The following is a 27673-nucleotide window of genomic DNA, read 5'->3' as shown; positions in this document are numbered from 1 at the left end:
AGCACAGCGCACACACTAAGAGACATGACATAGACGTGGGACAACACGTTACAAGATAATGATAAGAGGTGTAAAAATACAGCTCACAGTTCAGGGCGGTGCACAGTACACCCATGATATTTTTAACACAACTGAAAAGAAGAACAAAATCGGACTTATTTTATCTTCGTTTTTTCCTCTTTTACGAACACGTTGTATTTATGTTTGACGGTTCACTTTTTTAATGTAGTTGTAATTGATCAAATTTTACAAGCAGGTGTTTTTATACATTAAATTAAAGTGAAGATTGAACAATGTCTTGGTGAGAATTGTGTCACTTAAAGAGCAAATGTCTGAACTTGGTGGAAGTCCGTTGGCCACAAACCCCAATTTAAACCTCCTCACAAACTATTTTTAGATCCAGACTAGGACAAGGACATTTTTTAAGACTGTGAGCTTGTCAACTTTTTCAAGCTGCAGCTGAGACTTCGATGTGTCGATGGAGACTGTGTTTAATTACATCTTGTTGCATTTAACGTAAGCGAACAAAAGATGTTGCCCTTTTGGGAGTCATAAACATCTATTTTTCAGCTCCACGATTTGCCCTCAGATTTTTGCTCTGTGATACATTGTGCCATGATACGCGGTTTCATCAGTAATACTGATGCAACAAGGAGAGATTACAGACATGTTTATGTTGTAATGTTACAGCAATCATAATGATCCATCCCCCCTCCTGTCTCCTTTTTTATCTGAATTTCCACACTAGGATGTGAAATTGTTAAATAATTAAAAATGAGCCCCGGTGATTTTGGTACATTAAGACATTTCACCACTGTTTCACACCTGAGATAAAAATGTGTGTTGTTTTAATGAGTCCCTTCGGTCCATGTGCATCATGTGGTGTAGAGAGCTGTGATGCTGTGCACTGGCCTGGCCTCCGTCGCTTCTAAGGCTGCAAACATACAGCGGTGACAGTGTGTGGCAGGAGTCATCAGACCACCAGACACAGAAAGAGAGCTCAAAAGCTGTGGCTGTAAAGAACATGAATGAGAATGGAAGTTAAAAGCATTACAGTGTTCAATACTTTATACAAACACAGCCTTTACTTGCTCTGTAACATATATTCCTGCAAAAAAATAATATTTGCATTATTGAGTAAGCTTCTGAGTACCTCACCAGCAAAAAGACTATTTGTATATCAGTTACTCACGAGGTGTGACCTTGAATTCGTAAGAAAAATGCATGGCCCCAAGGTGAACGAAGAATCAAAAAAGGTGAACATCTTCCAAACCGCGTGTAGCAGAACTATATCAAAACAACAGTTCACAAACTCCAGCACAACTCCTGCAGTTTAAGCTAATCAGAGTCTTGTTTATTCAGTGGTATGATCATAACATTGCAAACACATGCAGTTTTTCTAAAATATTAAAAATGAAAACACATTGGCACAGTCTCATGCACTGACAAGTGGCATGCCTGGGCACACACATTTGGAAATGCATGTGTTTGGGAAGCACTGAGCGTATGACTGGTTAAATGAGACTTTATTATGCTGCACCAGTTGTGTGACAGATTGTAAACTGATTTTTTGGTATGGTTATTCTGTTTTTAAAAGTGGTCTCCAAATATTTAAATTCATGAAGAATGTTCGACTTTCGATTTTTTTTTTTTAATACCAAATGATTAGTCTCATGATGTGACTTTTTTTTTATTACATATTTGATCTATAGATTGTCAGAAAATAGTGAAAAATATCCATCACACTCTCCCAAAGCTCAAGACAAAGATTTAAAATTGCTTGTTTTATCTGAGAAATTGTTTATACGCTTTATATATTCAATTGAGTATAGAAAAAGCACCAAATCTTCACAACTGAACAAAGAAATATTTGGGATTTCTACCTGAAAAAATGACTTAAAATACTTTCAGCTCCAATATATTGGTTTGCACTGCTGCACTTTTTGTTCATAGCTGCCTCAGGCTGTATTTTATTATAGCTTATACGCCGAATTGGTGCATAAATCTGTGATGCAGTCATCTTAGACAAAAACCTGTGCTTGTGAAAGCCTCTGATGTTGCCAGGCCCCCCAGATGTGTCCTGTTGCATCGCATTTTGTTTCGCAGGAGTCCCGCTCCACCTCGGCTTCTTTGAACTGTCTTCTCTCTTCTGTGGAGCTGCTGCAGCAGCAACCTGGCAATACAAATAACTGTCTGTGTGCTGGCGGCTTATAGGTGGAGACAGTCTATTTGTAGAGCCTGTGGCTAGGTTAATCCCTAATGATACAGGCCCTCTTCTCTGCTCCCCTACATCCTTTCAACACCTGCCTATTGCTCTTGTTGTCATTGTCATTATCGCAGCAGTTAATTTCAGTTTAAAGAGAATAAGACGTTGGAAGTCACCGGAGTGAATGATAACTATTCTCAGCTGCTGGTGTATTTAAAGCTCACATGCATGCGCAGATGTTGGCGTGTGTTTCAAGCTCATACTCTGTGATTGAGAGTTTGATTTTGTGGCATTTCACAGTGTTATCTCAGACACCCAAGTACTGGATATGTGAAAATCAGATTGGTGAACAGCAGAAGGTATTAAGCTCACAATGTGAAACGGGATACAGATGTAACATGTCTGTTCTGCTGCAGAGATGTCAGAGGTGTTTAGTGTTGAACCAACAGTTGTAGAGAGTTTATTGCCTTTATTCTTGTTATCAGTATTTAATAAAGTTTATCAGTCCAGCTGCCGGATAAAGACAACAAACATGCTTTGTGGGGCTGCACAATATGATTTGCAATATTGCGATAACGATATTACTTGCGATAAATAAACTGATATTAAAGTGTACTCAGTTCTTGACTTAGACTTGCACAGTACCTGAGCTTGTATATATGGTGTATTCAGGATTTGTCTTGGTTCTTTAGGAGCTGCAGTGTTTATTCATGGACAAACCGAAACCTACACTGTATTAGGGATGCCACAGTGGGGGCATTTTCCCATCAGTTAATTAACTTGTGACAACACTAGTGTTACAGTTTACATCGGACATTTCAGAAGAAAAGAAATTGGTGGATAACGCTCAATATCTAGTGCTGTATTAAGTTACTGCTAATGCAAACCGAACTTTTCTACAGCCGCAGCTTCACATTAAACTCATTTAACTGGCAAAACTGGAAATGACATTTATTATGAAGTAGTCACAGGGAATGCATTGTGTTATCGTCCATCATAAATGTGTCTACAAAACAAGACAATGGTCATTTCGGCAATTTGTTGACAGTGGATCAATTTGAAATATTGCAGGGAGCTATGGAAGAAGAGGAAGCACAGTGAGTTGTCAGATGAAGAGCTGCCAAGCAAATTCTTGTCCCCTCATTAGTGTTATCAGGTTCCCTGTTAGCCATGGGTTTAAATCCAAGATATTTCCAAATCAACACCACATCCTCTGCCATCATCTCGTTGGTCAACTCTCCTTACTTGTTACGTGATGAGAGAAATATGACTCCCGCTACTCTGCGCTGCTGTAGGGAGCTGACACTTTCAGTTTAACATTCTAGTGTCCGTCATCCAGCTAAGTAGGCTATTAATTAAAATCCATCCATCCATTTTCATCCGCTTATCCGGGGCCGGGTCATGGGGGCAGCAGGCTAAGCAAAGCACCCCAGACATCCTTCTTCCCAGCAACACTTTCCAGCCTCCGCCTGGGGGACCTCAAGGTGTTCCCAGACCAGATGAGATATGTAATCCCTCCAGCATGTTCTGGGTGTGCCCCGGGGCCTCCTACCAGTGGGACGTGCCTGAAATACCTCTAACAGGAGGCACCCAGGAGGCATCCTGATCAGATGCCCTAACCACCTCAGCTCTCCCTTTTCGACACGAAGGAGCAGCAGCTCTACTCCGAGCTCCCTCCAGATGTCTGAGCTCCTCACCCTATCTCTAAGGCTGAGCCCAGCCACCCCATGGAGGAAACTCATTTCAGCCGCTGGTATCCGTGATCTCATTCTTTCGGTCACTAACCAGAGCTCATGACCATAGGTGAGGGTTGGGACATAGATGGACCAGTAAATTGAAAGCTTCACCTTCCGTCTCACTCAAACTCCCTCTATTTATTAAAAGAAAAGCAAAATGACAGTGGGCAGATAAATCGCAAGTCTACGCTGTTCTTTTACTAACATGAGTCATGTTTACTGTTAATTTTATTCTCTGCACCGTTTACCGACACCTGTCTGCTCTGAGCCCAGCCACAACTGCTCTGTCTCTCGCTTGACCACACTAAACTATTCCCCAAAGGAGCTACACCACTCTTACAACATGAGCAGGGTTCAACGCTAAGGTTTTTTTTCACTTGCCCGGTCGGGCAAGTTGGTCAGAGATCTACTTGCCCGAAGTCAGTTTTTACTTGCCCTATAAAAATTGTTTAATTTAAGCGGCTATCAATTAACAAAGACTGCAGTTATTTTTATGTTATGTAATCTTTATTCACACTGTATTTATTAATTAAAACAACATATGTCATGTATTGTAGCTTAATTCCTACACAAAAATGACAGTGTCAGGGCTTAAAGTGAAAAATTTGTCAATCGTTCTCCGTCTATAATTTTGCGCCCTACTTGAGCCATGCCCACCTCTATTTATTTTTCACCCCTCTCTCCAGTTCTGCTGTATTAACACCGGGTTTAATATATTTTGCTTCCATCTCTCTGCCCTGCTCTACTCTACTTCAACGCTACTTAGCTCTCTCTCTACTCTACCAGTAGACTACCACATCCACCTGTTGCACAAAACGCACACAGCAGTGTTTCCCCTAGGATGGAGTTGTAGCAGCGGAGGTGAAGCACACGCATGAAAAATAATTTTCACATGCGTGAAACTTTTTTGTATGCTTGCAAAGCACAGCCTGCTGGGATGTTTCTATGTATCTACTGGCACCAGAAGGGCTCTTTAGGACTAAGTACATACAGTACATGTGTGCACAGTAATGAGCAGGTGAAATGTCTGTCTAGCTTACATATGAGGTGTCTCAAGATTTAGGAACATACAATTTTATTGAATATAATAAAGTAAAAAGTCACTTGACATGCTGCTGTTTTGTGCTATGACCTATTTAAGTGTTGGAAGTTGTTATTTACGTGACAACGCCTGAACGCAACACAAGCTCAGCATGAGTGCCGTGCTGAGCTGCTGTGCGAGCAGCGTGTTTGTCTGTGCGTAACAGCAGTCTGTTGGTTATTTACACACTGTCCATTTCAATAACTTTGTCAGCTGACAAACTGCACCGGGCTCGGGGTCAGGTTTGGTCAGGAAAATGCGGCCCGAGCCGCTCTAGCGTGCTCACCTGTGTGTGTGGCGGAACTCTGCCGTGCACGATACAGAGAGCAGAGCAGAATTGTTAACGCGTGACCATGTAGAGACAGAAATGACACGACGGCATAACACCATAAATAGTAGGTTGTTATGTTATTATATGAAGCGTTTGTCGCGCAAAATAATATCAATGGGCGCTGTGGGCCGGACATTGTTACACAGCTGTGCCTGTGACTTCAGGCAGAGAGACCGCTGCATCAGAGCAGAAGAGCACGTTTTAAAATACATTTATTTTATCAATTAGTTATTAACTTTTACTATTTTTAGCAACTTGCCCGATCGGGCAAGTGAGTTGTTAGTTTACATGCCCGACCTTGAGTTTTACTTGCCCCGGGCAATCGGGCAATCGTTATTGTTGAGCCCTGATGAGTTATCATTCACAATCCAGTTGTATGTTTTTCTCCAACATGTAATGAATCTTCTTTTGCATTTGAACTCATATGCTGTGTTAGGATTGACCACCATTTCATCTTTGAATTTAACTAGCCTGCCTATGTCCGTCCTCACACAGCGTGCTTTACTTGCACCAAAACAGACACAGTGAGTTTACATGGACAGTTTAATTCCCTTTTCATTTGGAATGAAAGTTCTTTCCTATTAAAAGTGATCTTGTAAACACCTAATTCGGAATGAAAATGGCCAATGCGATTGCCGATATTAAGGGGCTGGAATATTCCGTTTCTAATTCCGAATGAAAGAATTTCTCGCACTTGTATACACTTGTTCCTCTTTAAGTTCATTCCGGTCTTTCTGCGCATGCTCATTTCCTTGCCCTTCTGGCGTGATGACGTATATAGCACGTGCACGACAAGATGGCAGCTTCTAAAAACAAGAGATGGTCCCAGGCGGTCTTCTATCTCCCTTCTTCGACCTTCTACCTCTCTTCTCCTCCTCAACAGACGAAGCATTAGCAGAACAAGGTTGTTGTTGTACTGTTGCTTCAAGAATATAAGCAAAACAAGGCCGAAAAAGGCACTAAGAACGGCGTTGTCAAGCTTCTTGTTATCCGGAACGAGGCCTACAGTGTTTTCTTCCGGTAAACGCGTAACATCCGCCCGCCCCTTTTCCAATCATAAACCTTCCCTGCCCCAAACCTTACACGGACCCGATTAAAGGTGATTAAAAGGCGATTAAACTGATCTCCCGTGTAAACCCTCATTCAGAATGAATATTTCCCATGTAAACTACCTGGAAAAACTTTAATTCCGAATGATTTCATTCAGATTTATTTCATTCCGGATGAGAAGCCATCATGTAACCGCACCCACTGTCAGAGCAGAGCAAAGTCTCAGAGAGCAGAGCGGATAATGTCGCTTGCTCACTTTTCTGAGCAATGGCCCGATCGGTCCCAACTGGCCCAATGGTTTTTTACTGGCCTCGGGTCATCAGGCAATTCTTATTGTCAGATCCTGCCTAACGGCGAGGGCTCTGTTTGATTGGCCAGAGAGGGTTAACAGCGTGGTGTGTTTTAGCCAAAACAGCGCATATAGACAGAAAGTAATCTAATATGTTGTCACTATATTCAAAGTGGGGCTGCAGTTAATCAAAGTTGCAGTATTACCAAGTATCAAAATCGCAGGAGGTGCAGTTTTTTGATAAAGGTAAAATGTGTCACAACATAACGTTATAAATGAAGCATTATGGTGTTATTGAGGTGCCCCAGCCCACAAATCATATTCCAGACATAAGTGAACATGCCTGGTTGGTACACATCATCATCAATTTTATACTTTTTTCAAAGATTATTTTTGTGGCTTTTGGCTTTATTCGACAGGACAAACTTATGTGTGAAAGGGAGAGAGAAAGAGAGGGGGGTGTACATGCAGCAAAGGGCTGTGAGGTGGAATCGAACCCATAGCCGCTGTGACAGGGACAGTGCCTTTGTACATGGGATCACCACTCTCAGCACTGAGCTAATGGGTGTCCCAGTTTTATATATTTTTCAGTGAAAATGAAATGCAAAACTTACCATTCCTAATAAAACAGCTACTCATATTGCAATATCTGTCAGAATTATTGCAATATGTTTTTTTGCACATCGCGTAGCCTTAATTCAGTGTACAATATCACAGTCTTTCAAAGTTGACATTGCAGTGACAACAAAAAAAAGGTATATTATGCAGCCCTGATGCTTTGACACTACAGTACGTTCTGTATGTTCCGTCCAGTCAAACCACACTCTGAGGTCTTACATTGTCAGATATTTTTTGCCCCGTGAGAGCACATCTTGTCTGCAGCCATCGACTTCTGTTATTCGGCGAGATGGAGCTTTTTCTTAACTCCTGTGGAGATTTTGTTACCCAGTCCTGTTGCCGTGGAAACATGTCACATTCGAGACAGACATGGGTAGGTAGCAGTTTGGAGCTCAATTGTGTGTCTCCAACTGGAAGAAGAAAGACAGACATTTCACTGGCCACCCTCCTGGCAGATTTTCTTTTAAGGTTTTTAAATGTTGGAATATCAGAGATTTGGGTGTGAATCAAAAGGGATAAATGAATAAAAAATGACTTGTCGCCAGAGAAGAATATTTCTTCATCCTGCCGCAGGCTGGAGGAGTCTGGTGTGTTTGTGAGACCCCCACCTTGAAGTGCATAAATCTCAGAGTTTAGTTTTTATGTCACTTTTGTAATTCTTGACTCATAATTCACTTATAATTAGCAGCAGTGTGGCAGAAGATTCTGTCTATGACATGCGTCCGGATCAGCTGCTGTTTTCTAATTAATGTTAAGTTGTGTGTGCTGTGTGTGCCTTGGTGCAGTATGTTAGACGTTGTTTTGCCTGATAGCATCTACACCAAAGGTTACCCAAATAGAAACAATCATTTGAAAGGGATTTGGGACACCTTGTTGCATAAATTTGCAAGTTAATGAGGACAGAAGTTATTCTTTAAACCTCTGCATTCACTTACAAACTTCAGAGTATAGTTGATGTACAAAAACATGGAAACATTCTCTGGCCTGAGTTGCCTCACTGATTATGGTTACTAATCATGTGAGTGTGAATTTTGCATTACATGTGTGTATTCTGCGGTGTTTGTCCAGATGTACCTGCCCTCCTGCAGGTAAAAGGAAGAAATACACAACAAAAATTAAAGGGAGATGCTCTTATAATCATGCACCACCTTTCACATTTTGTCCTTACATTTTAAGTTAAATAGAAAATATATTTAATATCAGGCTATGTCAATGAGAAAAGACATGCACTCTGCTGTTTGCCTTCCTTGGCAAATAGTTTCCTGTCTCATATTTGCTTAACGTCATATCATGACACCTGCAGCCCCGCAGCCTTTTGTCTCAGGTGTTGAAGTCATTGCGAACATCTGGGACTGGTAAAGATGTTCCTGTCGAGACCTGAGCAGCCAGCTGCAAGGGTTAATGGCTTATAATAGAAGCGAACGCATGTCTCTCCAGTGACCTGTGACCTGAGGGACCGCAGCTTAAGACACTGATTCACCAAACACTCTTTATTCTTTAGGAAGTGGCCCTGCTGTGAGCGGAAAAGCCCCTTTGTTTTAAAGAAAACAGCTGTGTATGTTTTGCTTGAAGGATAAGACTAATGAAATTGTTTTGATGATCCAGTGGGTCGGCTCTTACCTGTGGAATAATGGTTGATTGTGTGTTTGGTACATTGGAGTGTTTGTTATGCAATAAACACAGTTACAGGACGTTTTCAGCTCTGTGTGATACCAAGTGAAAATGCCCATTTTTCACAATAGTGCCTGTAATAATAATTAAAGGAGGATTTAGTGGCATCTAGCTGGTAGGACTGAAGATCGCAACCAGCTAAAACACGCGAGCCAAGCATGAACTCCTGGTTAGAATTCCTTCAGTGTTTATTGTTCACGAGCTGAATAATCCGCAGGGGTCTCTTCCTCTTCAAAACAAACAGACCAGGTGATTAAAACTGATTAAAAAAAACACAAAATAAAGCAGTTTCATGTTACAAATCAGTGTTTCTCTGACACTGTTCGGCTACAGGCTGCTAGCCCAGCGCCTGCTAATGTGTAGTCACTTTACTTTGCTGACGTTTATGATCCAGATGTTCAGAGGGTTTTTAGCGGGCCACAAATTCACAGACGTCTCATTTTCTCCAAAGCAGACAGTGATTTAAAGTTGCTTTTTTAAAAAACACCGAATAAAGCAGTTCAGCTGCGACACTGCTCATCCTGGAGGGGCTGTTAACTATAGTGGTTGATGCAGAACCCTTAATGGCCCTATCTAGAGCCAGTATTTGGTTCGTCCATTCTGGGCTACTGTACAAACATGGCGGTGCAACCTGGTGGACTGTGTGAACAAGGACCTGCTCCGTGTAGATATAAACAGCTCATTTTAAGGTCATGAAAACACAAGATTTCTTATTTTCAGGTACTTGTACACCAAAGAAAATGCACTTATTATAATGTGTATATCCGTAAGTCCTACACACTGGACCTTTAATTGATTTCCTTTGGTTTTGGTTTTATTTTCTGATCCTTAAATAATTGATTAGTGCATTTTATTCATCTTATTCATCCTATATTTAGCCAGGAAGGTCCCATTGAGTTACAAGATCCCTTCTCCCGGGGAGTCCTGGTCAAGACGACCTTGTGCAGTGAAAGAGAAGTGAAGGAGGGCTGCAGAGTTAACAACATGGTAAGCAGCCTGGTGCAGCCGTCTATGCTCCCTCTTTTTTCCGAGTGAATCTCAGGACTAGACCACAGTAAAGAAATTGCAGTTCCCAGGCGGTCCTAAGATGTAGCCCAACATCAGAGGAGCCACTCTAATGATAAAAAGCATCTGTGCTCTTTACTCTACCCGCAACATGTTTGCTGCACAGCCTGCAGTCTCAGGCTGCTGTCTCTTCCAGGCTACTGTCTCTACAGTTCCCCTTTATCTCCGTGTCTGCCAACCTCCGCAGGATTAACAGGGTGAAGAGGGCGAGTGCAACTCATAGGTGTCTTCTTACTCTTCTTTGTTTTCTCACCAGACCTGTGCAGTGGGATTTTGGTGTCTAATGTCTTTGTTCTGAGCCTTTTAGCTTTGGTTTCTCCCGTCCTTCTACGCTCAGTCATAATCAAAACAGGTGTTTTGCTCCAGATCAATTGTTTGTACCACTCTACCATCATACTTAAGAGTCAGAGTTTTTCCTTCCAACTGTCATTGTCCACATAAGGTTTACCATAGGCGGCGTTACAGGTTTTTCGGCATACATCAATTACATTACTTGTGTACCCCCACCCCGTCTCTGTGCTTTTTTAAAAATAGAAATAAACCCATTTACCATAGGTCATTTTTGTATATTAACGCACACATTCATCGAAATAAAAAACTGTTATTTGCACAATACTAAGTGTGTTATCAATGTTTAGTTAAATGACAGATGCCACAATTATAAACTGAGAGCGTCTGCTCCGTACAGCAGCAGAGTCGCAGCACAGAGCTGTGCCAGAAACAAGCAGGGACCTGATGCACAAGGCAACATTCATGGACCAGTGTTACTAGGGTGATTACGACTCGCATGTTAAGGACATCACAAGGATGATAGAGGAAGAAGTGGTCACCCTTGGGCAAGGAGCGCACCCCGAGAGAGTAGAGGAAGAAGAAGAGGAGGAGGGAGCTGCCACTGAGCCTGAGCCGTAGCCAAAAAGGCAAAAAACTTCAACAAGTTTCAACGATCCTGTTCCCTCTTGTTTAAAGTAAAGAGAAGATCTAAAGACCAAATGTTAAAGATAAAAGTAAGCGCTCTACAGATATTGGGCGTCATCAACGAATGTCTTTTCTCGTCAAATGTCCGATGTAATTGGTAACACTGGCGTTGTCACAAGATTATTAACTGGTGAGAACATTTCCTCACCCTGGCATCCCCAGACCACATACATGGCAGCAAATCCGTGTTGTTTGGTTGCTACCAGCAGCATGCACCTGCACCGTTTTGGCACCAGATTACAAACCTCCCGTGTCATCACATCTTTGTGCCGTTCAGCATCGAAGGGGCGGGTTTCAGAATCACCATCTGCCTGTGGCAAGCTGGGACTAGACCTCTGTAGCCTCAGGTGTGATGGCACAGCATTTAACGCGCTAATGATTAAAAGAGAAATCATTCTGAACTCAGTCCAGCTGGGTTGCATGAACTGATCCTGTTGGGGGAAGGAATGTCCCGATCATATTTTAGTCCCAAACTCCGTCTTTTGTTTGATCCACATGTGCGCCGTGATTGTGATACCACAGAGGCAGGAGGGAGAGAAAACAACAGGCGGAGGTATTTCAGAGTTAAGCCTGAGTCAGAGTAGCTGGAAGGCTAAGAGGTGGGGGGATGGGAGGACAGAGAGGGGAGGAGGATGGGGAGGGAGTTGGCACTCAGTACAGAGCCCTCTAGCCGAGAGTGGGAGCTTTTATATAATGGCCAGGTAGTGTGCAAGCTCCCCCCCAATCCGCCTACACAACCTCCGCACACCCACACACAAACACATAAACACACATCCTGCAGAACCTTTGCAGAAACTGCTTGGCACAACATTATTAGCCTCACCATCTCTCAGTCTCCTGGGACTCAAAAGAACTGCATTACTGTTCACCTCCTCAAAACCATGTAAAGTGCAGCAGATTTTTTTTAGCTCTGCTAGCAAATGTGGGGCTCAAAGGGAAACGATGTCAGCTGTTGAAAGCTTCTACTGTGGTCTGGTTAGGTGTAACAACCGGCTCTGCCTCTAGGGGACACCAGCGGTAGTTTTAGACTTTAATTGCACCCCATTTGGTCTGACGCTGTGACACGGGTTAAGCCCACATTGGCAGATGATATGAATGGGTCAGCCTTCGTAAGCTGATCATTGTTTGTGATTCTCCTCCCTGGGTTGAACTTGGGTCGGACACTGGCAGCCCTTAATGAACTCTCTGTTGGGATGGAAAGTTTATTTAATCATATTGACGTTTAAGTGTCATTTGGAAACTGTTAAGAATCTGATGGCCTGTGCCTGACCATGGGCCCTCCTGAGGTGTTTTTTGATTATTATGATAAGCAAACAACTGCTGTATATGTTGTTTTTTAATAGTTTTAATTTAATGAAAGCTTTGTAATAAAAAGGTATGTGTATGTATGAAGCATTATCATAATCTATGGATCCATATTCTTCAGAAGAAATCACTGCTTACACAGCTCCCAGATGTCCAGGCTTCCTATTCCAGCAAAATATCTAATCCAAACATATTTTTATATCCGTAGATAACCATGAACTGTTTCTTTTTCTCCACATATTATCCATAATTTCTCCCGTGTTGCATATAAACTGACTGGTGGCGGCCATGATGAAAGTGAACTCCTTGCCTTTTTATTGACACCTCCCTCGAGCCAATAGGAGCCTTCCAAAGCTGTTGCTGTAGTCTCAATAGCCAACAAGGACCTGAGCTGAAGGGGCATGAGTCCCTGACATTTCCAGGGTTTTAAGCCATTTAATTTGCCGCAAAGGCTTATGGGTTTTGTAGTCAGTGACACTCCAAGGAGCCACAGGAGAATTTACTTGTTTCTGTCAGATATATTTATTGACTTTTCTTCTCTTTGTAAACAACATTGCACAGCTCAGCACTACACTGGTCTGAAGTAATCCTGTTTCTAATAGGTAGTTTCCATGAGCCCAGGTCTGTCTGCTTTAGCCACATTGTGCCAAACCAATTGCTGCGTCTCACTCCCTTCATCTTGGTAACAGGGCTGACCACGGCCAACCTGCAAAGGTCTCCTCCCTGTCTGTACAGATATGTGGTTGTACCAGTGCCTACAGAGAAAGTTTTGTTTTTGATGTCCTGGACATCAGAATCAGAATCAGAGAAACTTTATTGATCCCTGGGGGGAAATTGTGGGCGTTACAGGTGCTCCATGCTTGTGCATTAAACGTCCGTAGACTTGTACTGGTTGCGTGGATGTGCACATACACATTGCTGGATCCATTCTCCATTCACACACTTTACTGCCTAAACAAGGACTGATCGGTCATCTTTTTAGTACGGGCTTCATATCGCCCAACCCTTCCTGGAGGTACAGAGAATGTAAAGTTAACATTACCCCATGTTGAATTTTTTGGACAGGGGCGCCATCTTGGGAGGATGTGTTACCTCTGCCTGCCACAGCGGTCAAGCAACAATATTTGGACAAACTAACGATGATAAACGACATAGATCCAAAAGACTTGGCAGCTCAAGGCTGGATGCAACACCACTCACGTACCAGGACACTTGAAACAGCCTCATTTTTGGACTTAATGCATACACATTCTAAACAGAGATAACAGAGTGTGATCCTCCGAACGCGGCGGCCTCGTGGCACACAACTTGAATTGGCATTCCCTACAGTACAAACAGAAATAGCAACTGAGCTTAAAAGGGCTTCAGGCGACAAATTCAAATTGCGGTTTTTTACCAGCGCACCTCCAACACGTCATCAAGGTAAACAGCTTTACCTGACTGTATGGTGCAATGGAAAAACACCTGCAACGTGTCTGTTCATAAGATAAGATAAGATACACCTTTATTGATCCCATAATTGAGAAATTCCATTCAATTCAATTCATGGCACGCAAGGTGGCATCAAGGTCACGTGGTCAGTTTCTGATTTAAATAGTACTTTTGCCAGTTTTAGACAGTTTTATTCCAGTAAAGCTTTTGCACAGTTGCTGGTGTTGTCTCAACACTAAATATTTGAGAAATTAGGCTTCTTTTTTTTTTTAGAAAGTCGTTTTTTGTATTAAACGTGTTCCACTTATTAAGGGACCACACATTGTTTTGAGGTATCATATCTGCACCAGTATCTGAAAATTACCCATCCCTCACTGTGAACCTGCAGCATATACGTATCATCTTTTCATCCTGTGCATTCAAAAAACAACATACTGATTTCTCTGATGATGATGATTGTACCTCTGTTGAGTTTCAACTGTGTTCTCTTAAAATAGTAACCTGTACAACCAGTATCACCAGGAGTTGCTCGTTGTCTGACAGTTATATTAGCTGATAGAAGATGTCTCATGGAGTCATAGTTGGACTGTTTGTTGTTGCAGATTGATTGCAATTTGAGCCCTGGAAACCATCAGCATCCACAATCAGTAAATACAGGCAACACAGTGATGGAAACATGGAGGTTTCAGTGCACTATAAGATGACTGCCAATGTTTTCAGACTCATTTGTGAAGCTTTTATGTGTAAAATCATGATATCGTCAAAGGCTGTGAGTTAGTCAGAATCAAGGTGTGGTCTCGAGACTCCTGTTTCACCGCATTACTTCTCAGTGTTGTCACGAGGGCAGGAAAATATTTAGGTGTACTGTGTTGCTTCAGGCAATGAAAAAGAAAGAAGCCTAAATTTGTACCAGTCCTTTCAATCTTGCATTCAATGATTTATTTCTAAGCACAGGTGAAGTTAATCATTATCAGACATATTTTTATCTCTGTCAGGCCGGTGAAACGGAAGGTTGTGAGCTACTTGAGCAGATTTATTCACATGCAGACAGTGTCGTGTGCATGTCATACGATAATCATGTGGCTGAATGGTGCATTTGAGGGTCTTTGCACACACACCAGCCATTTGGCCAGCACATGCGATCACTAGGAGGTTAATGATCTCTGCGTGTTGTGCGTGGGTCCTAATGCTTTGTGTGTGAGTGTGTGTGTGAGAACATGTTTCCCCCCGTCGCATGCCAACTCTTTGAGGCACGCATGCACTGTCTTTGTGACTGCCCTCTGCGTGTGTGCGCAGCTGAACTAAGGCACCTCGCATGATGACCATGAAATATTGGGTATTCTTGTTGTGTGTGTGTGTGTGTGTGTGTGTGTGTGTGCATTTGTGAATTTCCTGTTTGCACTTATCTGTTGTCGTTTCCCCTTTTAAATTTTGTTTGTGTCATTGTTGATTGTGTGTGAATAAATTAATTAAGATAAACACAGTGATAAAAACATTCAATAATAGACCTTTCGCACTGGAGACATTTTGACATTTCGCAGTAGGAGGCGTAAACGCACAGTGGGGCGCTGATTTTAGATTTTATTCTCTAATAATTTAGTTCCTTAATATCAGCAGGGGAAAAACCATCAGCGATCGTCTCTTCAGTCGGCATGCTGGAGTTGTTTTGCGTGTTGCAGTAAGCTGTGTGTGTGTATACTGGTGTTTTAATAACATCTAAGCCTCTGACAGATGCAGTAATGTCACTCTGAATCTCTCCCTCTCACACATTAGGCATGCTGCTATCTTCGGTTTAGTGCTCCGTTTTTGAAAATGTTACTGTAATAGAGTTGAGAAGTGGGAGGCGTTATTTCAGGCGTCTTGGAAGTAAAAGTCTCGTTAATTTAACGTTAACATAGGGGATGTTAGATGACTAACATTTGGAGCATCTTCAAGGCTTAAACACAGAACTCTCCCAGTTGAATCAGTGCAAAGTAGGAGCAAGAGGTACATGTCTGTGCATAAAACCCGGAGGAGAGAGGTTAACTACCACTCCCAAGGTGCATTTTGGTCAGAAAAATTCAAAACTTGGCGCGTGTGCTGCTAACAGTGAGTGGCAGCGACAGATAATTCTTTGTAGAAGCAACAGCTACAACAATTATTAGATTAATCAGTTAGGATTGACAGAAAAAAAAAATGATTATCTGGTTTCCAGCCTCTTCAATGTGAAGATTTGCGCCTTTTCCATTTCATATCATTGTAAACAGGGACGTCAACGGTTAACTGTTTCTCAGATAACTGCGGAACATATTTTTGACCAGTTATGCATGTCGGTCTGTAGGTAAATTTTGCTATTCTTCTCTTTACTGCACTGCGTACCACCCGGGTCTGGTGGGAGCTGGCTAGCAGTGTCACTCATTCTGTACGTCTAGTAATGCCATCCCGACCCAACAGTGTTGCTTTGGAAAGATTGTGCCGACCTTGCGGTCTCCCCACAGGTCACCCCGGTGAGTAAGCTGCCCAGTTTTAGCCACAAACCCCATTTAGTATTGTTGTCACTGTTAGCTTCATTAGCAGTGTTAGCAAGGCTAGTGGTGCTAAAATAGCTTACAATGCTAAAGGAATTTTTTAGGTTTAAAAGTCTGTTCACTGACCAGGGCTACCCGGGGGAAGACCGGAGGATGGCCACCATGTTTCACAGCAATGGCAGTGTTATCAGCAGTAATTGCATTTGAGCGGCGCTGTTAGTTAGCTCCCACTGGACCTGGGTGATGCACAGTGAAGAGTCACCAAGGCTGGTTAACCAGTGGAGACCGGAGGGTTTGCAGTGGGCACTTTGTTTCCACTTGTTAACACAGATAGGTGGTAGTCTGTCAAAATACAATAAAGGGCAAAACAGTTACATCACAAAACATTCAAATTTTACCTCTAAACGGATAGCGCTTTAAAATTTGGTGCCAAAGCTCAGACTGAATTAGTGGAGCACCACACTAAAAGGAAAGACCTCTTGTATTTCACGTCATTTTGTGTTTTTTTTCTTAAAAATTAACTGTTTTGTTGCTGGTTGATGGGTGTCGGGCTATTGAAAGCAAAATAACTGAAACTGTCCATTGTAAACCAAATATTTTTGGGTGTTGGGTTGTTGGTCAGACAAAACAAGATGTTTGAAGATGTCATCTTTGGCTCTGGGAAACAGAGATGGGCATTTTCCCACCTACTAAAGATCAAATGATTAACTGAAAAAAATAATATGCAGATTAAACAAATATAATTCAGTGGTTTAAGTTAATGTAGTGTAGCTTCAGATTCTGAATAAATTTTGTATGATTCTGGCAACTACCGTGATGAAGCCTCATGAATTCGCCACAGCTCTGATTTTGTGCCTCCGACTGGTTTCTTCTCCATAGCAACAGTGCATGAGGCTCATGGGCATCTTATTTACAGTAATGTCACCAGCCATACCAAACCAATGGCAAAAACTGGAGCTGTGGAGAATTTTATTTGGTTTGGAGGCTCAGCTGCTCTCTGCCTCTCTCTCCCCATCCCCCTTCCTTTTATCCCTCCATCAGTCATTCTCAGTAGCTCTGGACACAGCACATTATCACCCGACACACCACCTCTCTCCAGTCTGACAAGAATCTACCAAACATACTGACAGAGATGAGACTGTGGTTACCATTGTTTAAGTCAAGCTGAAAGTTACCACTAAAAAACGTCCACAATAAACCTGCTAATTATATAAAGCTGTTAAATAGTGCTGCCACACTACTGTTATTTAGTCTTTTTTTCATTTTCATGTGTGCTGTTTCGTCAATACAACTTAACTCACAGTTTTGTTGATCTTACTGTTTTTGTTTCTGTTGTCTGCACCAGTACAAAGTGGTAATGAGTGGCCATAATCGGCTATATAGGCGTTTGGATTGAGTTAAATCGACTTTTATACAGACCTGATCATTCAAGTAGATTACCTTTTTTGAAAAGTTGTGTCTCCTTATTCACACTAAAACGCAAGCGTGGTTTGGTTTTCTCCATTCTGGGAAGGGTTTTCAAGAAAGCTCACTTTTGGGTTGTCTAAAACGAAGGCTTGGTATGAGACAGAAGGCCACAGGCTGTGGGGGAAAAGATGTATCTTTATATTTAGCTGTCTTTGGATGGGTGTAGTCTTAAAAAATATGGATTTGCGGTATTCCAAAAAAAAAGGATAAGATGATCAGAAAACAGATATCTAGGTGTTGTAGTTGTAATGTAGAATTTTTTCAGAAATTTTATATTTTAATGATGTATTATGTGAGCGACCCACTGCTAAGCAGTTAGCAGCTAACTCAAAAGAGAAAAACAGCAACTGAATGTTATGCCATTGTTGTTGTTTGTAAAGCACTGCTTGACACATATGTTGTATGTCACGCTAGATGCCTCTTTTGCTTCCTGAATGTCAGTTTCCGATCTAAAATCACACACTGTGGCAGCATCACATTCTGTATAAAAAAGCAAAGCCGGCATACTGAAGGGTCTTCATTGTGGCACTATTGTGGATCTCTATGTAAAAAGGGCTAATATCAGGGTTTGTTAGTTGGTGACTGGGTCCCCTCAAATGGCCCAGCAATGTTTCCTCAAAGTCTTGGGCCAGTTTGGACACAGAGTCAGCTACAGATGTTTTGGGAAAAGGACCCAACATGTCTCAGCAAGCATAAGAGAAACAGCATGAGGCAAAAACAACACGGCATCTAAAACGCTTTGAAGGACTAAACTCTTCCAAGAGTCAGAGCTGACAGTGGATTCATCTGCCTGCTATATATCGGCACAGACACGAAGATGTGAAGTTTATGTTCAGTCAGTTTGTTTTTTAAGTGTGTCTTTTTTCTTTGTGAGAAATGATGCTTTGCAGGAAGCACTGCATGTTTTAATGTTTACTGCTCTGCCGGTGGAGTGTAACAGGGTCCCATCTGTTCCTTCCTCTGATTGAACAGGACTTGCTCAAAACTTTCCAGAAAGATAAGTTGTGTTGTTTCTTGGTAAGAATCCAACATGTGGAGCTGTCATACCCTCACAGCTGCATGGTGGTGGTGGAGGCACCTGTTCTACGGAGTTTCATGTCATTTTCCTCTGGTTTCCTCCAGTTACCAGAATTAACCACTCTTTTGTTAGTCATGCACAGGCCTAAATATTTGCATCGATTAAATGAAATGAAACTAAAACTAAGAGTTAAATTTAGGAATAAAGTAATTTTGAAGACAAACAAAAGCAGGCATAATCTTAGACAAGTCAACAATGTCAAAAATTGGACTTAAGACCATAACAGGACTTACAGCCAATACAAGTTGGATTTTTTAGGTCAATACAGAACATATTAATAAACAATTTTGATACAGATCCCAGTACTGATCAGCAACAAGCTTATATCAGCCAACATATCAATCTGGATGATATATCAGCAGCCCGGGTAGAGTGAAATTTGGGTTTTGATAGCATTTAATCGGATCTGAATCCTTTTAAATCGAGTATTAAATCTATAGAGGTCGTTTCTGTTACCGGGCCAAGGACTTTAGTTGCGTGGTGTTGTTTCCTTATTTCCTGTTATCGCTCTACTAACACTATTGAATTAAAGTGTTGTTTTTTTTTAAGTTAAATTACATTTCACATCCCATTGCTTAACATTCACACGACTGATGACAAGTACTTACTTGCCGTCTGAATGACTCATGAGGCTCATATTACACCAGTCAGCAACTGGTCAAGCACCACAAACTCCACCTGAATGGTGCTTGAGCCATCAGGAAGTAAAACCTCAGTAGGGACTTTTTCGGGGACGAGTAACACCACCCAGGAACCAAAACAGAAACCAGATTGTAAAAGCAAGTAAATGTCAGAGTTCCTCAAAAGGTTACTGGAAAAGTCCTTGCTTTATAAAAGGGAAAGTACCGAAAGTCAACGAGATGCCATGAGTTATAATAGTTTCTCTGTTTCCTTTTCGGTTTGATTTTGAATTGAACTTATTTTAGGACTGTTGCTTGGTTGCTTTATGTTAAAGTAAAGTTATAGTAGAATTAGTTGTAGGCTATACAGTACATTTTAGAGTAGTTATGGTCGTTGCAGAGGTTTTCATTGTCTAAAAAAAACGATATCCCTGATCCAACCTTGACAAATATCATATGCCAAAATATCTAGACTTTGTGTGTGTGGTGACAAATGTGCAAGTTTTAATTACTTTCAAATCATGGAAATGTGTGAGGCTTGTGTAAACAACAGTCTGCACAAAATACAAACAAAAGTTCATAACGAAACAAAAAAAGGGAAGAAAACACAGACAAATTGACAAACACTGAAGTCCAGGTTTTACTGAGCATATGCAAAGTGATTGTGATTCGTCAAAGCAAAAGTGATGGTGCTGTACCAACTGATGTTCAGCTTACAGTACATCACTTTAGCATTCCTGTTGGTGGAGTAAATGCAAATAGGAAAAAAGCCATTGAAGGTATGTAGTTCTTGGTGTGTGTGTCAACTTTGCTGTTAAAGAGAAGAGAGATTTGGAAAGTTATATTGATACTATGGAAAATGAGCATAGAAAGAGTTTCAAATATAAAGAATTAGTGCTGCTCGCTTATAGTCGACCAATGTTAGTCGACCGGAAAGGTCATCAGTTGGCAAGATTTCATTGGTCACTTAGTCGCAGAAAAACAAACATGAAATTCTATTAGGAGCTGCGCCTTGTCAATAAATCAAAACCTGTATGACTGGACCATGTGGGAATTTAATTTGAAAGGACAGACACAGGAAGTGTCCACGCTCAGCAGTCAGACAGGAGTCAGGTTAATTTCCAGGGCTGGTACCTGCGGTTATTCCACAGGCTAGTTAATAACATGTCGGGCAGGAAATCCAAAGTGTGGGATCATTTTGAGAAGGTGAAGGACGAACCCAAGGTGATATGTAAACTCATCTTCATTGGTCGACTACAAACATGACGTATCATCTGAAACATGGAAGTAGCTACATGCCCATTAGCCCACAGCGTCATTAACAGGCGGCTCGCTCAGTGTGTGACGTGCACTTGTAGATAAAATATAGGCCTATATTAATGAAGGTTCATTAGTACGGTTTTGTATTTCTCTGTAATGTAGCACAGTGTTAACAATGTTACTGATACTATTCTTTCTCACACCTTCAACTCAAACCATTGTGTTGCCCCGCCCAAAATATATCATTTAATATTAAGTTAATATCATAAAAATGTGGGCAACTAGTTGACTAATGGCCCTAAATGACTTTTGGTCAACTAGGAAAATTTTTAGTGGGGGGCAGTCCTATAAAGAATCGATGTGTACTGAAAAATCTATATTTTTGACAACACTATAAAGATATTGTTCAGTTATTTTCATCCACCTCCGAAGTTCTGGACTGTTCTTCTTCCCAAAAGCGAAATGACAACTGTCTGTATCCCTGCAGTGAAAATGTGAAATGACCTTTCTTTGCAGAGTTCTAGCTGTGTGTGTGTGTGTTTGTGTGTTTTTCCTAAATGAATTTTGGTGCAGCGGTTTAAAACTTGCCTCAGGAAATTTCATCACTCTGGGTTTTTGTGGGCTTCAGTGTTAGCGTCATACGTCGGTCAAAATGTTGTTTTATGGGCCCTTCCATTTGGAAGAGTATATCATTGTGGCGGACGCAGTGAATCCTCATATTTTCTTTGGCAACCCAAATTGTCACATTTAGATATATTGTTTATTGGTGCTAAATGTCACAGGCTGGCAAATTTAAGGGAGAAACTTCCTCTTCAACTGCAAAATCCCACACTGGACCGCATGATGTATGTGTGTGTGTGTGTGTGTGTGTGTGTGTGTGTGTTTCTGTGTGCAAGAGCTCCCCTGTTACCACCAGCTATTCTCTTTGTGTTGTATCCTCTCTCTCTGCCTTTCACCCTCCTTCCTTTGTTGCAGCTTCCCTTTGCACCTACATGTCAAGTAGTTTCAGTAAAACAACACAATAGAGCACATTCTCACACAGACATGCTTTGTTTGAACCCGTCTTTTCAGTGCAGTTGGATCAGTGACGGCAGGATGCTGATTTTTGTGTGAATTAAGCAAAAGGTTACATTCTAAGTCAGAATGGTAAAGTCTGCCACACATGCTGTAAAATACTGTGACACTGCAATGTCTTTGATATAACTTTAAAGCATTTCATTGTTGTTTTTCAATTACTTTGATCAGTGTTAGGCAGTCAGTTTTTCACTACATCCACTGGTTCATTATGGAGTGCAGGAGGATTTGCTGTTGTATGTTTTACCCAGATTAAGTAAGCAATGCCTTGTTTGTATGTATTCTTAATCTAGTATTTAGTTATATGAGGTGAAGTTCAAATGATTGGTCAAATTGACTCTTTGCTAAGCCCTGCCCCTTTGTGATGGCCTGTCACTGTCAAACTGCACTTTCTGAAGAAATACTATCAAATTTTTGGAAAAATGAAAAAGCAGTTTCAGAGAGAAGCAGACAGAGGGGTCTACAATATGTGCTTGCCAGCGAGCTAACCCCACACTGTTCACCAGTCTCCAGCAGTAGCTTTTTGATTCACCAGCAAAGGGGACGGGTAGATGAAGAAATCCACCAGCCAAGCAGATTTTCTACTGGCCAAAATAATGGTAGTGAGCAGCAGACAGGGATAATTTAGTTATAATTTAGATAATTTAGTTTTCGAACATGCATATTTTTTCTTGCCAAAATACATGCATATTTGGTATGATTTTAGTATTGAATTATTTAAAAATGCTGCAGTAAAATATCTTCAAAATGATCACAGAGGTACTAGAGGACCTGTTGTACAAGAATATCATGGGGTTTGCTGATAACAACTTGATTTTACTCTTAAATAGAATTTTTAAAATCTGCTGATGTAGAAATTAATGGGATATTGTTATGATTTTATCATCTAATTATTAAAAATGCTGTTGTGAAAGAACATGAAAGTAATGACACATGACAACAAGAAAAAATAGAAACTCTTCTGTTTTAAACAACCTTCACGGCAGAGTTTACAAGGTGCAATTAAATGCGTCATGGTTGGCGCCCACACGCTTTGCTGTACAAAGCCATGTTTTTTTCAGAGATCATGAGGTGCACTTGAATGCACCATGAAGTCCATGTTGCAGTGAGTGTCAAACTCGTCTCCGTCACAGACAGACTGCAGAGAACAGAATCAGCGCAGTTGTAAATGACGTTATAACACAGTTGTGATTCCCAGCGTACTTTTTTATTACGTGACTGTGTTGGTACAAGCATTTACATTTTGTGGCGGATAGCCTTCTAAAATTTTCTCACCAAATGGAAAATCTACCCTCAGCTTTTGGCAGGTGTTAATTTCAGACACTGCTTTTCAGGGTTTGATTTTTTTGTTTTGAAACATGAAAGAAATGTATGTCTTCTTTACCTCTTCAGGTAATGAGTATCACTATTACACAAGCCCAAGGCACAATGTTCAACCATGACCAGCCTGGAAATGAAAAAAGAAGCTACACTGTGATTGGCCAGTCTGTGTCCGAGGGGCGGGACTTAGCAAAGGGTCAGTTAATCCATAACATGTCAACAGACAATTTCATCTTCAAGCAAACGTGACAAACATTTGCAAATCCCATCCTCTTAAATGTGAGGATTTGCAGCCTGTCGTAAGTGCTATATCGTAGGCGACTGGACTTTCACCGACATTTGCAGCCTGTCTTTGTCTTATAAGACAGTAAACTAATTACCTCTTTGTTTTTGAACTGTTCAGCTGCAAGTGTACTCCATCAGAGCTGCTTCTTGGATGGTTGAATAGCTTCAGGAACCTCCTCCCCTCCTGTTGACCAGGAAGATGGAGAAGTTTAGGGAACACCTGTCCTGTGAGGGATAATGATTGTCTAATGGACAGGAGGGCAGGGAAGAGGAGATAAGTGCGAGCTGTTCATCTATCTCTCCTCCAGCCGTCCCACTGTTTTCTCTCCTCTATTTATTTTCCATCTTTCTTTCTTTTTTTTCTTTTTTCTTTTTCTTTTTTTTTTTGAAGCCAGAGGAATGTTACACATCCGCAGTGTGGTGGAGTGTGTGTGTGTATGTGTGTGTGTGTGTGTGTGTGTGAGAGAGAGAGGGAGACAGAGAGAGAAGCAGTGGGCAGCCAGTGTCATCATTTTTTCACACCCCCCTCTTCTCTACAACATGCATATTTCATGGAACTGGTCATTTATGTCGCCAGCAGGAGCGTTTTCTTGGCCGGACCAATACACTGTGTGTGTGCATGTGTGTGTGCAGTCCAAGTATAGGAATACTAAACAGAATGATATTGAAAAAACAGAATTATTATTCTGTTAAAAAATATCTCAGAATGTTGAAAATCCACAGACAGCTGCCGCCTGCCTGCGTGCTGCACCTGTGATTGAGCTTCCTGCTGTACGAGCCGTCTGTGTTTGACTGATGTGTTTTTATAACTGCAGTGTGGTTCAGACCGAAAGCATCAGAATTACATTTACAGTTTTTTCTTACCCACCATGAATGTGTTTATAACGTATGCTCGCAGTGACAAAGGACAAGGACGGGTCTATGTCCTGTATGTCCTGACTGGTAATTGTGTTGGGGTGTTGTATACATCAGCCACTTTGTTAGTATCTGTGTGTGTGTGTGTGTGTGTGTGTGTGTGTATGGCTATGCATATGTGACAGCTGCTGTACACAAGATGCAGTGTTTGGTCTGTAAACAGCAGCCTCTGCTCTGTCACTTTGAGCAGCGTGGAGCTTGTTTGGAGCCCAGGTTGTCTGAAATCTTGTCTCCATGCAGGAACTTAAAAACCACTTAACATGTCAAGTAGACTGAAAATTTATCTTCAACATTCATGATAATCAAATAATTGTTTAGGTAATTTTTTTGAAGCAAGTGAATAACTGGTTCCAGCACCTAAAATGTGAATAACTGGTGTGAGCAAAGTGAATGTTTTACGGCTGTTAGCTGCTGTAAAACAAGACATTTGAATGCATCACCTCTCATTTTTTCCTATTCTTTATTATATCATGGATCAAATTTTCTTATAGATTGATCAGGAAAAATAATAAATAATGAACATAATAAGCATTAGTTACAGCCATACTTGTGGGGCATTGGTACTTGGTGAAGTGTAGCATTCCCACTGTGTTTCACATAAGGGTATGTTTGTGTGAAAGTGAGTGAGGCCACGGTGAGGGTGATCTCCTCATTTTAATGTGCTTTTAGTTGGTGAGTGAAGTAAGTGGTTTTAAAACAGTCAACAACGGAAGAAGTGGTGCTGATGTTTGTTACTGATACTCATTCATGTGAAAGTGAGATACAGGTTCATACACTGCACTGCTGGGAGCGACACAAGCAGTCAGTGGCCCAAACAGCATCCAGCAAGTTGTTTGGTCATTTATTTTTTATCTTTTTTTATTTTTTCTTCCTGTGTTTTATTAAGGGCTGCAACTAACAGTTATCTTCATTACGGATTAAGCTGCTGATTGTATTCTCAAATAATCTTTCAGTCTATCGGTGTGAAAAATGCCCGTCACAATTTCCTAAAGCTCAATATAACATCATCACAGTGCATGTATTGTCCGAACAATAGCCATAAACCTTAAAGGTAGGATCTGGAGGCTTTTCAAACAAAACAAAATATAGACATGTACAAATGAAATCCTGCTTAATCATCACCTATGGGCTTCTACTCATGTGTGGTGGTGACTCTGTTTGCAGAGCTCCTGCCCTTTAACTGTATTTTGATGTTTTTGTGAGCTCGGACTGCTTCTGGGCGGAGATTTCCTCAGCCAATGAGAGAGCGCAGGTGCCGTGCCCGAGCATGTCCGAGCTTGTCCGAGCGTGCACCAGCGCGAGCCTTGCCTGAACCTCTTCTGTGAAGCCTTCTTCCGTACCTCCGGGCTCCGTACACCCGGGAGAGTTGAGCCTGATAGGAGGGGCCAAATTTGAATGTGTGTTTACAAACAGCAACTGGAAAATCCTTCAGACCCTACCTTTAAGATATTCAGTTTTCTATCACATAACGCTGAAGGAATGTTTGGGCATTTTTGCCTTAGCTCCAGTTGTATCCCTGTTTCTGCTACAGGTGGCACGGTGATGCAGTGGATAGCATTGTCGCCTAACAGCAAGGGTGTGGGGTTCAAACCCAGGGTGGCTGAGTTTGCATGTTCTCCCTGTGTCAGTGTAGGTTTTCTCCAGGTACTCCGGCCCGTAGGTGTGAATGTGAGTGTGAATGGTTGTCTGTCTCTATGTGTCAGCCCTGTGATAGTCTGGCGACCTGTCCAGGGTGTACTCTGCCTCTCACCCAATGTCAGCTGGAATAGGCTCTAGCCATCCTGCAACCCCTAACAGGATAAGTGGTTACGGAAAATGAATGAATGAATGTGATGTGGCATCAAATCAGCTTGACCAAAGTACCTGGAACATGTATTTAGTATTACCTCCTGAGCAGTGCCAACATTTTGTTCCAGGAACTCATCCCCAAAGTGGGTGGAGAACAGCAGACACAAAGAATCTGTGATAGTTGTTAGGGCGGACCGATTCCTTTTTACATTATTGGTTCCTTCATGTTGATACATGTGAATATCAGCCCATTTGAGTTTTGATGGCGTTAGTTTCTCCGTGACACTCCTGTTATAGTACATACACGTTCGACAGCTAGTGCTGCCCACCTCACAAAACCTCTCGTCAGTGCATTACCAGTCATCATGTAGAAGTTTAGATGAATAAAAATCATTTTAATGCACTGATTCAGCATCCTACTTGTATGTAGGTGGGCTATGTAAGCTCAGAACGATGTTACAGAAATGTCACGGACAAACAATCTGTCGTTATTTGAGGGGCACGTAGCAGACGTCCCAGTTATAGTCCAGTTCCTAATGTATTTTCGTTCAACATTCTTGGGGAGTCTGTAGAACACGAGGAATATGAAAACTAATGTTTCCATTTGTTTCTTTGGCTTGAAAAATTTGCAATTAACTCCTAAACTCAGAACCAGTTTGATTTGTCATGAGGGATCCACCTAAAAACAGTTTATGGGTGGTTGCCATTTTGAAAGTCCAAGATGGCCGCCACGGAGACTTTGAAAAAAATGGAAACATTGGTTTTGGGGTCTGTCACACTCTAAACTTTCCAAAAAATATATAGTTTATAAACTCCCCAAAGATTTTGAACAAAGGTTGAAATCAGGACATAGTGAACCTGACTATTACCTTGGCCCCTTGTGCTGCATTCAAGTTGTGTCGGAATAATCTGAACCATGAGTTTCATGGCTCACCCGATCTGTTTCCTTTGCTCTTCGTTATCAAGGTGTGGTTTAGATGCTCTGAACAATCAAATACAACACAACTTCTTAGTAGCGACCATGTTGTGTCACACCAAAGTCAGAAGAATGCACCAGTGAATGCACCATTGGCCTTGGCTGATGGAGGTCGCAACTTGTGTCTTATTTAATAGCTTCTCATTCACTCACTGTAGCAGGCAGTGTGGGCAGTACCCTATGATAACAGTGAGTGGGCAGTGGGCATTCATGAGCCTGGATGTTCAACAGGCTGACCTTGAACATACCGGACACTAGAAAGAGTCGCTTTGTTTTTAATTTTCTTGTTAATATTTGCTGATCCCTATTAAGTTCCTGCAGTAGAAAGGGACTAAAAGGTGATATTCAACAGCATCCTCTGGATGAAATCTGCTGTTTTATTCACTGAAGATTAGAATATTTGGCTGATTAAGTTGCTTCTTGTTGTATTTCTTACTAGTTAAATTTGCCCATACAGAAAATGTTTTTGGGTGGCTTTAGATGTTTCAAGTGTTGTAGGTGTTACTTGAAGCAGGTATTGATTTGCTGCTCTTGCACACACTGACAGAAAGATGTGCTAAAGGGGAGCAAGTTTTACAGTAACCTGCAAAAACTTCTGGGGTTTCAGTTCCTTTCAAAAGTACCG

At 41.5% G+C, this 27673-nt stretch overlaps 1 protein-coding gene across 9 annotated transcripts in view; it reads left to right on the top strand.

Moving 5' to 3' along the window:
- Positions 1 to 27673, top strand: part of LOC126395615 (E3 SUMO-protein ligase PIAS1-like) — an 87650-nt gene that overhangs the window by 7327 nt on the left and 52650 nt on the right. For 8 of the 9 annotated variants that reach the window (XR_007570479.1, XR_007570477.1, XR_007570475.1 and 5 more), the window contains exon 1: positions 9390 to 9969. The exons of the other annotated variant lie outside the window; for it this stretch is intronic. Coding sequence is in view for 1 of the 8 variants with exons in the window: in XM_050053223.1 (XP_049909180.1) it covers positions 9967 to 9969 (3 nt within the window). In the remaining 7 variants the exon portion in view is untranslated. Of the gene's footprint in view, positions 1 to 9389; positions 9970 to 27673 lie in introns of those variants that run through there. 9 annotated transcript variants of the gene reach the window in all.

This window comes from Epinephelus moara, chromosome 1 (assembly GCF_006386435.1).
Source record: "Epinephelus moara isolate mb chromosome 1, YSFRI_EMoa_1.0, whole genome shotgun sequence".
Taxonomy (NCBI): Eukaryota; Metazoa; Chordata; class Actinopteri; order Perciformes; family Serranidae; genus Epinephelus; species Epinephelus moara.
The sequence above is the reverse complement of the archived record's forward strand: the minus strand, read 5'-3'. Positions and strand labels throughout refer to the sequence as shown.